This window comes from Polistes canadensis, unplaced genomic scaffold, assembly GCF_001313835.1.
Source record: "Polistes canadensis isolate GaletaPanama2010 unplaced genomic scaffold, ASM131383v1 scaffold_276, whole genome shotgun sequence".
Classification (NCBI taxonomy): domain Eukaryota; kingdom Metazoa; phylum Arthropoda; class Insecta; order Hymenoptera; family Vespidae; genus Polistes; species Polistes canadensis.
Window position 1 is genome coordinate 28278 of NW_014569823.1, and position 14950 is coordinate 43227.

Consider the following 14950-nt stretch of genomic DNA (forward strand, 5'->3'; position numbering starts at 1 on the left):
GAATGCATTCTATACATCTAGATTGGAGACACTCAAATTTATTAGATTCTGTTATCTCTTACATATATATATTATATGTGGGACGAGCGCTTCCATGTTAAATATTTAAATAGGCATTCGTGAAGAGATTGGACGGTGGGCCCTGGATAGCTCAATGGATAAAGAGCAGTTGCTGGGAAAGCGAAAGATCCGTCCCGGTCCAGTCAGTCCAACGGCCCAATTTTTTCACGAATCCTATATATATGTATAAGTAATTTTGGTATTACAAAGTTTTCGTATTACAAAACAATCTATAATTGTATATATGAGAGCAGCTGACCTAGCTATTTTAACTTGTATGATTGTTCGACGGCATTTATATTTCATTTCTCGATTCTGTCACTCGTAATTAGGAACGCTTTCTCGTTGACAGTTAGATATTTCTTATTTTATGCTAGTCGAAGAGCAATGCTATCTGTAAAAGTTCATCGACGTAAAAGTAGAATAAGGAGGAAAAGGAAAAGGAGAGCATTAAACGTACTGGTAACTCTGATTACTATCCCAAGATAAATCTCGAGAAGCCTCAGGACTTAAGCTTAAGAGGAAAAACAGGAAGAACGAAAAGCGGAGGGGTAGATGTCTGCCACTAACGAAAACTGATTATCGAACGGCTTTTTCTTCTTAGTCGTAGCCTTAATGAACGAGCTTCTACTTATGGTGCAAGCTTCCTTTTCTACCGGTTAGACCTCAGTGCCGAAAAGCTTACGGAAATAGATCTTCACCGCTCTAATTAAGGATTCTACGCAAGAAACTCTACGGTTCGGTACCGATGGTGTAGTTTCACGAGTTTGTGGTTTAACGGTGTTTAATACCGTCATTGTTACGCCATGAGTACGAATCTAATTAACCGACGACAACGACGAGCTTTTACCGACCTTTCGCGAGTTTCTAAGTTAGAAAAGCTACGCTGATTTTGCTACTGATCCTTATTTTCTTATTCCCTTTTACCGGTTATTCCTTTGTTTGCTTTTATTTTTATTTTCATTTATCGGTCGATATACGAACGAAGAGAATGAAAAGTTCAAAATCTTACGGTCAAATATTTTTATTCACGATTACGTTCAATTTATTTCGTTTAAATCCAAATCTATGAAACATCTATTATTAATTGATCCATCATTTAACTATTTTCCAAAAATTATTTTTTCTGAGCAAACAGAAATGCCACACAGAACGGTAAGTTCCTTCGTGCAAAATTTATTCCCGTCTACGGTGAACGTAAATTTCTGCTATTTTTACGATGCAACGTCGTCCCATCTACCGTCCTGCTATCAATCGATCGAAAAGCTTAAACTGAAGTAAATTTTCCATCAACTTGAAAATCTATGAGAATATAGGATGCAATTTTATATCATGATATATTTGGAAATAACTTTCATTTTTTTTCTGCTTAAATTAGTAAGTCTAGACATTTTAATATAGGAACTATTTTTATATTTAATCATATATATATATAAAATACGAATGACATGTTTCATAGTATTCTAAATAAATGCAAAATCGTGTCTATCCTTCTCTCCCTCTCTTCCTCCCTCCCTCTCATTTTCCTTCTCAATTTTTTCATTGGCTTTCGTGTGTGTATACCTATATTTAAAACCTTCCTGAAACTCTCTTTACTCGTATAACATTCTTTCATCCTTTTTTTCTTTCTTTTTTTCTTTCTTCTTCTTCTTTTTTCTTCGTGGGCGCAGTGTCTTTTTTTACAACCTCTCGACGGCAAACAAGCTCCGTCTAAGCTTTCTGCACTGCTGCATCAACCGACCTTATCGTCCTTATCGACATTAATTAGAGAAGCTGCACTAGCACGGGGAGGTAAAACAGGAAAGAGAGAGAGAGAGAGAGAGAAAGATACCACAATCCTGATAGAATTACCAACTCCACCGTCCGCGAAACACGTGGCGGCTGAACCTGTAATCCTATTACACGCTCGAAACGTATCTCTTGGAAAATGACTTGGAAAAATTCATTGGATGAAAACCAAATGAAAATATTCAAGAAAAATAATAAAGAAGACAATTTTCAAGGAAAAATATAAGATGATGAAAATTTCGATTCAAATGATTTTTCGATCAATCGAAATCATTGCAAATTTATTTAGATCTTATGTCATTAGATATATTCCACGTCTTCTATGATCATAGTATACTCATAGTTATCTATGAACTCATCGGCATTCATTAGGATACGCTCAGGTCCAATTCTGATAGGAATTTCGAGAGGTTTCCTCCTCCTTCGAAATGCCTTTCAGCTTAACGGAATCCTCTTCTCTTCTCAACCGTATTCCACGTTATTCCAGTGTCTCTTCTCGTTTCTTCGACCTCCTCTCTCTCTCTCTATCTCTGATTCTATTTCCATCTTTCTCTAGTTCAATTTCGTCTGCTTTCTAAGCACAGTGGTAAGTAGTAATTAAACAAGGAAGCAAAACATTTACCCTATTTCCCTCTTGCTATTTCTCTCTATTTCCACCTTTTTTATTCTTTCTCTCTCTCTTTCGTTTTCTCTATCTTTGCTTATTCTCTTTCTCTCTCTCTCTTTTTTTCTTTCTCATAACATCTCTTTTCCGACATATCATGTAACTCCACTTTCCATGCTATTGTCCGTTTACCGTAGAGACAGTACGCGTACCGCGTAGGAGTTACACAGACGTCACCCCACGGGAAATTATTACCTGCAAATCTGTTTGTCCACAGTTAGGTCTGAACATCGGGCACTGAGCTCGGTGAACGCGAATTATTAGCTACATTCACCGGTGCTGTATTATTCACTGAATAGAGTGAATCTCGTTCGCGATATTTACGCATGGTCGATGCGTTAAATGTCCATCGAGTGCACCGATGTATTATGAGAAATGGAGGTGGAAAGTAAATTTATCGTATCATAACGAAGATCTATGAGTAGGAAGCGATAAGAGTAATAAAACAACTGTGTTTTAAAATAGAAAATAATTAATTTCCTCGTATTTACGATTTTGTATAATAAAAAAGGGATGATAATAATAAAAAAAAAAAAAGAAGCCTCGATGAACAAACTTGCGTTCGTGGCCCGTAAGGAATATTAAATATGAGAGTAAAATTTTGCGGTAAAACTTAATAATTAAAAAACATTAATCTACCGTGACGAATTAACGAATAATTTTAATTAAGGTTGGATAAAATAAAATGTAAACCTCCGTCCTCCTCCTTCCCGCATCCCGAAAAAATAAAATCAGATGTAAGAGCGCGTGTGTCTTCAAAATTACACGGAGTTCTACCGCGCCAATAAAAGCAATGCGAATTTAAAACAAGGTAAGATATAAAAAGATAATACTCGTTTCTAGGTAGCACTGGAGTGTAGCTTGTCGAAGAAGATCCGAGATCGTTTCTCGTTCGCGTAGACTCGTTCGCGTAGACTCGTGCAAATTTTTCTCGCGATTCACGATCTCGTCAAACGATAAGCAAGTTTTTCCGGTTTTCTTTCTCTACAATCTATTCGTTTCTTTTTTCGTAGAATCATCTCAGCACAGATGGAGGACACTGAGAAGGATTCAACGAACTCACGGTTGGCAGCTAAGTGAGTTACTTAAGCGTGAATACCCGGACCGATCAAACCGGTTCCACGTTCATGGTTTTTAAATGTTTTTTTCGAAAGATCGAAACGTTGGTAACAGTTAGTGCCAATTTTGTCACATCTTTTCTTGGACTTACACAGCACATATGTTCGCGATTATTTCAATATTGCATTCTTTGACACGTTTTTAACAACTAATTGACAACGATTTGATCGTGAATATTTGTTATAAGTTTACAACTGAATAAAACAAATGTATAATATCAATTTTCAATTAGTCACATTATACATAGTTTCTCATTCCGTTATTTAATTTATATTAATTGCAACTGAACGAAACGTTGCAACGTGAAGGACTGTAAAGGAGCGTTCGTGCAGATCTAATTCTCAATGCATAATGTGATACCTACGCATTTTCGAGATCGTTTGATTTAATCAAAAGGGAACATTGCCATTGCTAGGGAAGTGAGGGAGAAAGAGAGAGAGAGAGAGAGAGAAAGAGAAGTAACTCAGCCGACGTGTTTCCGCAGGCGTTCACTCTCAATTCTCGCGTAAAATAAAGCCGTCTGTTTAATGTAAAAGTAACACCCATAATGAATAGGAACTTAGACGGTGCTCGGTTTAATTGTACAAGGAAATCAACGTCAGCTTTGTTGCGACAAGTAGTATAAAAGAAAGAAATAAAGAAAAAGAAAGATAGGGAAAAGAGAATGAGAAAACGAAAGAATAAGAGTAGTAGAGATGGAAGGAAATGGTGAAGCAAAAATAGCTTCGACCTCGGCAATGAAATTAATTTTCCACTCGCGTGAATCAATTTTCTCTCTCTCTCTCTCTCTCTCTCTCTTTCCCTCTCTGTCTCTCTCTGTTTATCGTTAAGTCTTTTTTTTTTACGAGCAGACTGGTGTAAATTGGCGTCGAGGCATCGTCTTACCGTTATAATTACTATCCTCATTTCATTAGGCCACAAGTGGAAACTTGGTAGATGCATTAACGGTTTTCAAACCGTGCCACGCCTAAATCGAATCGAGATCTCACTGTTATGACAGATTATTCACATATTAAGTGTTTCGTATTCTCTATCTCTCTATTTCTCACTTCCCTTTATATATATATAATATTAGATATACACGTAGGTATAAGTATATTTATTTTTATCTCTATTTCGTCAGAGAAACTTTCGTGTAAATTTACCGAGACGACATCGCTCGTACGTTCCGCTAAAGTGCACCCCGACTCCGAGGAATAAGAATTTTTGAAGAAATATCTGCGAAGGATCTTCCAGTTTACGCGTACATGGATGGATCTCAGTACTCGTTCGCTTGCTCTCATTCACCTGTTATGGCTTCCTTTGAAAATTCCCGAACGAGTTTGCCGAGTGTCGGGTGCAGCCTTCTCTCACGAATCTTATCCGAGATTTTTCCGGAATATCGTAAAAATGTGTTAGCTTTGACGCAAAACGATTAGAGCAAGTAAAGTACGTATAAACTATCAACTGAATCTATTTTGACTTCAATGAATATCGAGAGGAAGGGAGATAAAAATAAAAAGAAAATTGAAAAGGTAAGTCAGATTTTTATAAGTATTCTTATTTCTTTCGCTTTTATATTATATGCAATTGCTGTGAAATTAAGAGAATTAAAAAGGAAGGACTACATGTAAGAGTCATATATAGAAAGATAGAAAATGCAAATTATGACTTAAAAGAAGTAACCTGATTACAATGAAAGCAGTTGTAGAGTTCGCACGTGGGTAATAAAATGAAGCTAACGAGAAGAAAGGTGAATCTTTTTTTTCCCGTGCAAACGTGTGTACTCAACACATCTACATGCACATATAGAAATAATTAAGTAGCGATTATGCTTCGGTGTAAGCTGGTATGCAAGCTACTATAGCCATTGTACCTTAGTTATTCGGCTGTTGTTAATTTCCCAGTTGATCGATTCCTGTTTAATTCTCGAGCTATTTCAGGACAGTTCAATGACCTCGCCGAATCAACTTACACACACATATATAATATATATATATATATATATATATATGTCAGCGTTAAATTGTATAATTCAATTAAATCGTGGAGATTCTAGGTTTTACCTTAAATAACTTTAGAATTAACATAAGGCTATTAGGTAACGTATAAAAATAAAATTATTTCTTTCTATATTTTTTGAAAACCAAGGTTCCGTTAGCCGTGCTTTTCTATCGAATCTAATCTTCGGATTACATTTTAATATCATACCTTAAAACACACTACTCGCATCTTATAAATTTATATATTACCTAGTTGATTTGTAGTTTAATATTATCTGCCAGTGGATAAATCGAATTAATCCCAGAAATTACCATATCGCCGAATGCTGAAGCGTAGTACAAAGTCGAACAAATTTAATTAGAGAAACTCGTACTCGCGATTTTACTCCCGACACGATTCATTCCGCTAAAGGAAGCACGCTTGTTTTAAAGTATCAAAGAATTTCATTTATGTTGTTAACTTGTTAAACACGCGTCACCTTGACGTCTTTGATTACTATTGTTTAGTGAAAATCTCACATGGATATATACGCGAAGCCCACGGACATGAAGTTTTAAGAGATGAGTATCAGAGTATCGGATGTTAATTAATACTTATTTTCATATAATGCGAGAGCTTTCAATGAAAACGAGAAAGAAATAGAGAGAGAGAGAGAGAGAGAGAGATAGAGAGAGAGAGAGAGAGAGAGAGAGAGAGAGAGAGAGAGAGAGAGAGACGGTCCAAACTGTTTTCTGAAAATCCTCCTGTTTTATTCATCCAACCGAAAAACTCATGAATTATACAATCGGTACTTTAAATTAAATGCATTATACAACAATAAACCACTCGTATTTTATCTACTATTTTTCCAACGGGAAGCTGATTAATCAGTTTAAAGGATTATTCGAATAATCGAAGCCATTCTTATGCACGTTTATCGATTTCATTTATTTCTTTCGAATTCTCAAGAAATTTGAGAGAGAGAGAGAGAGAGAAAGAGATGAACGCGTAATTGTAACATATGTATCTTTTTGAGCGTAATTACGATTGGAAATGAGCAGGTAGAAATGAATTACAAAAATAAGATAATCTAATAAAACTTGTATTTTTAATGTGAAAAAATATGTTGCTAGTTAAAGAATATATAATCTGGTTATACTTAATGTTTTACGTGAAGATAATACTATATACGTTTATCTTCTAAAGAACATTGTGAAACTACCATTGAAATACAGGTAAACGGAAACAAAAGCGATATTATGCAGGCTATTTTATCCTACCGGGAGTAGATACATCCGCTTAGTACGCCCCTTTCTTTTATATATCATACCAACACGGATATACTTGTATATTTATTCCGTCAAACTCGATTCGATTATTAAAATATATATTCGGTGATTATGCATTTACTGTTTCATCATAATGAATAAAAAATAAATACAAAAGGGAACAAATCATCGATGTATCATCTCAATAAAACTGTTAAAAAATGTTCAACTTGTTCTATCTCGTTGATGATATTATAAAGAATAAAAAAAATAAAGAGAGAAAAAAATAAGAGAAAGAAATAGTGGGAAAAAGGGAAAGAGACATAGTTGTAATTTCATTCTTTGTCATACGACGGACAGTCTATTTACAGCAAACCGAGTCGAGAGTGAGTATATATACTCTATAGATACCGAAACGTTTCTAGTAGAACGACGAAGAGGCTTTCAATAATCGAACAATAGCTCTGGCTTGCTGAAGAATATCGCAATTATTCCTCCGCTATGCGGTTTGAAAAAGCGCGTGATCGATGAATTTCAGAAGATTGGCGAGTAGTTCCTATACTCGGATGTACGTACGCATGTCCCTTTCTTTCTCTCTCTCTCTCTCTTTCTCTTTTTTTTTTCCCTATTCACATTTTTGTTCGATTATTCGCAGGAAACAACAAAGGAGTAGCCATTGTGCTTCTCCTACGCAGAAACTTTTTTCCCCCGTAAGATAATGGTAGAACGTTAATGACAATTCGTGGCTAACAATTGCAATTTTATTCCCATAAAATGGGGGGACGTTTATTTCCCAACACTTCGGATTCGATCGATGATGCCTTTAATAATTGCATCTCTTTTTTTTCTTTTTTCTTGTTTTTTTTTCACATTATCCTTATAAGGAATATATTTGAAGCTTAAATTAAAGGGTCTTTAGGTGGTTCTACGTTAAAATGACGGCGCGAAAGTTTTCGTTCTTAACATTTAACGCGAAGACTTTCGTGATGTTCATATCCCGAAAGGAATCTTACTCAGATACGAACAACTCTCGTTCCTTTTCTCTCTCTCTCTTTTATGAACCACCACTTTTCTCTCAACTCCTAGGACCTCCTCTCCTCTCTTTTATTCTCTCTCTCTTCTCCTCTGTTTACTTCGGCATCACAATTACATATTCAACGATCGCTTCTGAAATCGGACGACGGTCTGCATCATTAATCATGGATTTGCATAATTTTAATTAAAAACTACGCGAATAGTCTCCAAACAAATTTCATTAATATCTTTTGGTAAGCCTGTTACGTGACCTTAACTGATATCCCCACTTTTAAACTAATTTCTCTCTCTCTCTCTCTTATTTTTTATTTAAGTATTTGATCAAAGATCATTGTGAATTAATAAATTCATAAATTCGTGATTCGAGATATCAGGAGAAAAGAGCATGGACACGCAAAATTGAAACGTCAAAGTAAACTCACACTCGCATATATGTGTTAAACGAAACGTAGATATCTCGCTTGAACAAGTAAGTAAGCAAGCAAGCAAGCAAACAACAAAAGGTTCGGATCGATCTTTCGTGCTCGCCGGGCGACGATTAATTCCAATTTATTGAGCTTTACGAAGGACTGCAGGAGAGGAGAAGTAAGGTAAGGTAAAGTAAAGTAAAGTAGAGTAAGGTAAGGCAAGGCAAGGTAAGGTAAGGTAAGGTAAAGTAAGGTAAGGTAAGGTGAAGATATTTTGTCGCGAGTCGCTCAGAATAAAACATAAGAAGGAACGACGAAAAGTGTGAGAAGATGCGGTAGGTTGATCTCATAAAGATTTCGATGTAAGTGAGTAAGATGTGTATGTATGTTGTATGATCTTACTTGATGTGTCATATACACTCCGTAGGTAAATCGTGCTTGGCTGAGTGTACAACATTCTGACTGTAAAGGGTTAATGATAAGATTTAAATGGTGCAGGAGTCAAAGCAAGTGTCGTTTCAGGGACGACATACGTCTGTATTTATACATAGAGAATGAGAAGAAAGCGAGGGAAAGAGAGAAAGAGAGAGGAAGAGAGATCGTCGGGAAAGCAGAATGGATAAAGGTAGAGGAGAATGGCAAACGAAGGCTGAAACGCATCATGAACTGGCTCTATACGAGAGTACTATCTCTCTCTTTTTTCTTTCTTTTTCTCTCTCGTGCTTTCTATCTTCTTCTCTCTTCTATCTTAACGGCTCGCGGCGGTTTTTTTTATCTCCTCGTAAAGCTGTACACCGTGATCTCTCAAAGATACAGAACATTTTTTTTTTCTTCTCAGTAGTAGATACACCACTAGAAGAGCGCAGACCGTTCCTGTTGGTGGTTAAGACTGACGATATCAGTGATAGTGTAATGGTAATGCTAGTGGTGGTGGTAATGGTAGTGGTGGAACAGCCGCTGGTGGTTCCGGCTTGTTCAAAGAAGAGCCGAACTCGGTCAAGCTGCCATTTCGCCAAGTCACTCGCGGTCTATCGTGTTAAAAGTATTCTGGTAGGGTAAGCTTGCGCTCGCGCGCTCACGATGTACATACGAAAAGCCGGAAATACGGACAAACACGTACCGGCTAAAGATCCATTACCGTTCTCTTAACGTCGTCCCGGACGAGCTCGTTCGTCCCGTCCTAATTCTCGACCTTTGCTCTCTTTTTCCTTTATACATATACTCCTTACCAATACCACTATCCTTTCACTAGTTATACACCTACGACTAACCACCTACCATCATTTTGCACAGCTTTTTAGTTATATTTATACATTTTTTTTTGCGGTCACCGACTCATCCCTCTTTTTCTTTCCTTTCTTTCTTTACCCTTTTCATCAACTTTCATACGTGTCCAGGTGTTGCTGCCAAGCACAAAAATTGTAAACCACAGCTTTTAGTTAGAATTTATACGTATTTTTCTTCTGTTCATCAAATCACCTCTCTCTCTCTCTCTCTCTCTCTCTCTCTCTCTCTCTCTCTCTCTCTCTCTCTCTCTTTTTCTGTCTTTCAATTTTCCTTCACTCTTTTCACCAACTTATCTAAACGTCTAGAAATTAAGAGTCAGGAAAATATCAAGTTAACGGGATAAAACTGTGAAATAAACGAGTTACTAGGTTTTCTCAAAGTAAAACACGCGTATCTTATAGGAGAACGCGAATATTATTGTCCCTATTGCATTTTCTTCCAAGCGTCTCTCGCATCCAAGTTCGTCTTTTAGATAAGGAGACGGCTTGTAGTTGCGGATTCGCGAGAGATCGTCACTACCACCACAATGACCGCGCCATCATCATCATCATCATCATCATCACCACTGACATATTTCAACGAAACCCTGCGTCATTGTCAGCAACAATTGTAACGCGACATCGATTTCCTTGGGCAACGACGCGAGACATATAATCGATCATGCGTAACCTTGCGAATTGGCGCCTTGTCCGTCAAATTTCCTCTTCACTCAACACCTTCCAGTCATTTTATTGCTTTATTTTATTGAATCTTAAACTAGTCCTAGTTGTCTATTTATCATTAATCAAAATTTGCTATTATCGTCATAATCAGCACATTACTTATTTTCTTTTATAACACAATTTCACCTTAAGTTTTTATTACATATATTTTTTTTCCTGTCTTTTCTGTTTTTTTTTTTTTTTTCCTAAACATCGGGTTTATGTTTTATTATCGTTCGATCTTACCTCGGCCGGTGGTTTTCCAGCAACACTAACGCATTCGATAACGAGTTCTCGATCCTCGGTCGTCACAAGAAAGTCTCCCTGGAGGATCTTCGGTGGCTCGGGCGGCACCAGCACGCTCAAACGAGCGAATCTCGATCGTAATGCTGGCTGACCGTCATTCGTTGGCGAAGCCTGGCACTGATAAACGCCGTCGTCCTCAAGCTCTACCGGATATATGTGTAATGAAAAATCACCTGAAATCAAAATACCTTAGAGTTAATATAATCTATGGATTCGGATCTTCGGTTGATGATAAAACGAAACGAACAAATAAAAATACAAATTGCGAACGATTGGGCCGCCCTTACGGTTCGATCCCGCGAAATTGATAAGAGCTACGATGAAAACTTTCGCGATAGATTGGAAGAAGAAAAAAAAGACGAGCAGGGAGGGAAAGAAGGAATGGATTATTTTTATTTGAAAATCTCGGCGCGTGTACGTACATGTAAGCTGCCAACTGCAAAAGCATTTCTGCTATGTATATAACATACATACTGTGATCGACGAATTAAAGTGTCCGCTCGTACTAACGCAGAAGGTTTTGAACAGGTTAACAGCCAGCGGCCTGTGCCAACAGCCCTGGTTGATAAAAGCTCTCTCTCTCTCTCTTTCTCTCTCTATCTATCTCTCTCGCACTGTTTCTCGTTTCCTCTCGTTCACTCGTCAAATCGCGAGAACGCATTCGAGCGACGTCTCGATGGCAAAGGATCACGCTGGAATAAATTCGTCTCGATGCTCGGTTTACTGTTTTTTCAAGCTACGTTCGATCGTACAAACTCGTCACCCCGAAGGGAGAGAAACGGCTGAAACTACCGCTCTCGAAGAGAAACCTAAAGTAAACAGGGCTGAATCGATGAAAACCGTACAAAAAAAAAAAAAAAAGAAAAAAAGGATGGAAGAAAAAGAGAAATGACGAAAATATGTGCCTGAATTGTTATGGGTTTTTCCTGTCTTCCTCTTTTTCTCTTTGTATATGTGTGCGTGTCTCTCTCTCTCTCTCTCTCTCTCTCTCTCTCTATCTATCTATCTATCTATCTTTCTCTTATGCATAGCTTTCCGCTCCACCTTCCACGACGACGAATAATTCTTGCAATAAATTGCACCCTTAACGATGCCATACTACGTGGTGCATCGAAACGATCCTTTTGGTTCACGTTCGATAAAACGTACGCGTTGTGTGCTCGTAATGCCATTCGATCCATTATTGTACGGGCTTTCTCTATAACGAGAGAATTTAATCGTCGATCGTACGTTACACGATCCCGGAAATCCAAACGGATCGTTAAATAATCCGTACTTCGCCTAAGCTTCGAATACGATTTGTAAGAGAACAACTCCTCGAATCGATTACCAGTATTATGTTCTTGTAGGAATTTGTTCTTTTATTGTTACGACAAAGCGAACAGTATGATTATTGACCAGTTCCTATAATCATTAGTACAACGACTGCTTTTATTTTTTTTCCCGATTGACTAAAGAATAAATACAAAAAAATAGATTTAAATGTTAGTTACTTTTCTTTTTTATCAATTGCCCCTTTTTGATAACTGCATATAAATAAATGTCTACGAAAAGAGAAAAAAACAATTAAAAAGAAAAAAAAACGATCAAAATAGACACTCACAGACACTCTAGCAAAAACTATAGAGGATTGAACGATCGAGTAACTCGTAACAACCGGTATTACGCGGGACAGCTATTAGCCCTTCTCTAGTCAAGTACAACGAACGAACTTTCGAAACACTCTAGCACTCGAGTTCGCGTTTCCGTAGCGAGCTGCGATAATTAACTTTCGCGCGAAACCTTGCCACCCCCTCTTTTCACTTTACCTCTCCTACCTCTCTGTGTGAAATCTTTTTAACGAATATATAACATACCTCTATATCTATGTTAGCAAAAGCAATTCGAGGAAACTGTTAGACTGAAAGAGAATTGCGCTCGTATACGATATAAGCGAATGATAACGATACTTAAACGTTTCAATCGTCGACACTTAGGTTTAGAAAAGTTTTCAAGTAGAAAGACGACGTCGTTATCGATAAAGAAGACAAAGTGCATGAATAAATAAAAAGAGAGAGAGAAATAAAGATAAAGAAAGAAGAGTAAAGGTCTAGACGAGAAAAAAAAAAAAAGACAGAGATGGTCTCCATACGTAAACAACGTATCACGAAAATTTACCTCCGGAACACAGAGTCGCATGATCACGAACGTTTGTAATTAATATTAATTATTTGAATCACCTAACGAGTAGTCTAGTGTAAACGGTCGTGATTAACTACAATTCGTTCAAAGAAGGATCGGTCTTAAACTCTAGAGACCTGTCTATACGTTTCTCTATACGAACCTTTACGTGTCTATGGAATTCCTCTGTGAAATTACGACGAATATTATTCGGCATGTTTTTGCTTTAATTATCGACACAACGAAATTGATGACGAATGCATCTACCCTTTTCGAAATTACTCGCTAACGGAATTAACGTACTCCCGTTTATTTACAACGTAATACGTCTTCTCTAGGAGCTTTGTATAAGGTCTTACTTAGTTCCTGCATACGCATCGTAAATATATATATGTATATATAAATGTATATATAATATACTCACACCCACATACACGCGTGCACGCGGATACACATTCATGCAAGTATCAAATAGATACTAGAAATATCGCTTAGATGGGTTTGAGTTGCACATGTATACATGTATGTGTGCTGCATCTCAGAGCGCACAGGTGAATTTGGTGCATATAACTTATGCGGGTACTCAGCTTTTCACGTTGCAAAAGGCCAGACATTTTATGCTTGAAAGAACGTAAAACTGGAAAAGTTTGAAAATGTTCGTTCTGTACGTATACGAAGTATGTAGGGAAAGAGAGAGAGAGAGAGAGAAAAAGAGAGAGTAGACAACCCTGTGCATAGCAAGTTTTCTCCTATTCTTTTCTCCTTGCTTGCTTGGATTCGTCGTTACATTCTGTCTCTCTATCTTTTAGTCTTTCTCTCTACTCTTCTTTTTCCTTTCTTTGTCTCCCTTTATTTTCCATTTTCGTATTCATGCGTATATGTTTGAGGTTTCATCGACGTTCTAGAAAATGTTAATACTATTACTATTATTATTAAATGGCGTTAGAAACTCGAAAAATCATTGTCGCAAATACTAAATCCTACCAATGTTCCTATCCCTGTGCAAGATCCCTCCATTCGCGACCTTCGTGCCCCATTTCGCTAATAAGATCTATGTTTACGTTAATTTATTCAATAAAAAAGAATACAACTATTTTTATATTAATAATTCGAACATTATTTGCATTGATTATCATCATATGTACGATTTAAAACGATCGTAAATTATATTATATTTGAAATACGCGGCCCTTAGTCATTTAGGGAATTGAGATGCGCTAATTTTCGCGCCGTCCCAACGCACGTCCTGGTGGGTCCGCTAACAAAGGCACTCTTTCTATTTTTCCGCTGGACGCCCACGAGAACATATTTTAAGCGACAAAGTAAATGAAACACATCACGTGTTTTATTTGTTATTTTAATTTAACCTCTTATCTTCCTCATCACTAGCTTATCATAATTACCAGAGGACTCCATGTTGGAGGAATTTGCGTACATACAGATTTTGATATATAAAATAAGGAAATTTTTGCACCAGTTCAACACGCGTGTGATTATTCTACATTAATCGAATCGATCGGAAAATAGGTTGTTAAAACAATGACGATACACGAATTATGAATGATCACGTTAAGATTAGTCAAGTTCGTAGAGCTGCGAATAAATGTGTTATGGATAGTCGGACGGTATGCCGACACGGATTTGCACGATTAAAACGAATATTCCAAGCACGAGAGCATAGCGAACGTGTCAACCTGCGCTATTATCGACATTATTATTTCGGCTAATTGGATCGCAATTTCCGTTATATCCGACGATGCGCTTTCTGAATTATGCGTTAGTAGCATGCGCACGCTGGCGCACCTAGGGACTCGTTCGCCAAAGCTTTATGAAGGTGGTATCCGCGAATCGAGCGAAAAACCGCAACCAACGTAAAGAGGCGGAAAACGTATTCTAACGAATTTTCCTCGTATCCGAGTACAATCGCGTTAAATGGAATTTTAAATGACATCGGCGATTAAACGACTAGATAGATAGATAGATAGATAGATAGATAGAGAGAGATAAAGAGAAAAAGAAATAGAGAATGAAACGACTCTATGCAAACATTCGACCGAATAAAAACGTCCGATGTTTTTGGAACTTGTGATATTTTCCAATTCGGAAAAAATAAATTAGCATTTTTTTTTGACTTTTTAGTATGCAGTTGCATTTGCATTTGCAGTTGCAGTTGCAGTTGCATTTGCAGTTGCA

General features: G+C 37.1%; 1 protein-coding gene across 2 annotated transcripts in view; it reads right to left on the reverse strand.

Moving 5' to 3' along the window:
- Positions 1-14950, reverse strand: part of LOC106790994 (irregular chiasm C-roughest protein-like) — a 121485-nt gene that overhangs the window by 11392 nt on the left and 95143 nt on the right. For both annotated transcript variants that reach the window (XM_014756299.1, XM_014756298.1), the window contains exon 3: positions 10538-10770. In XM_014756299.1, the coding sequence (XP_014611785.1) occupies positions 10538-10770 (233 nt within the window). The remainder of the gene's footprint in view (positions 1-10537; positions 10771-14950) is intronic.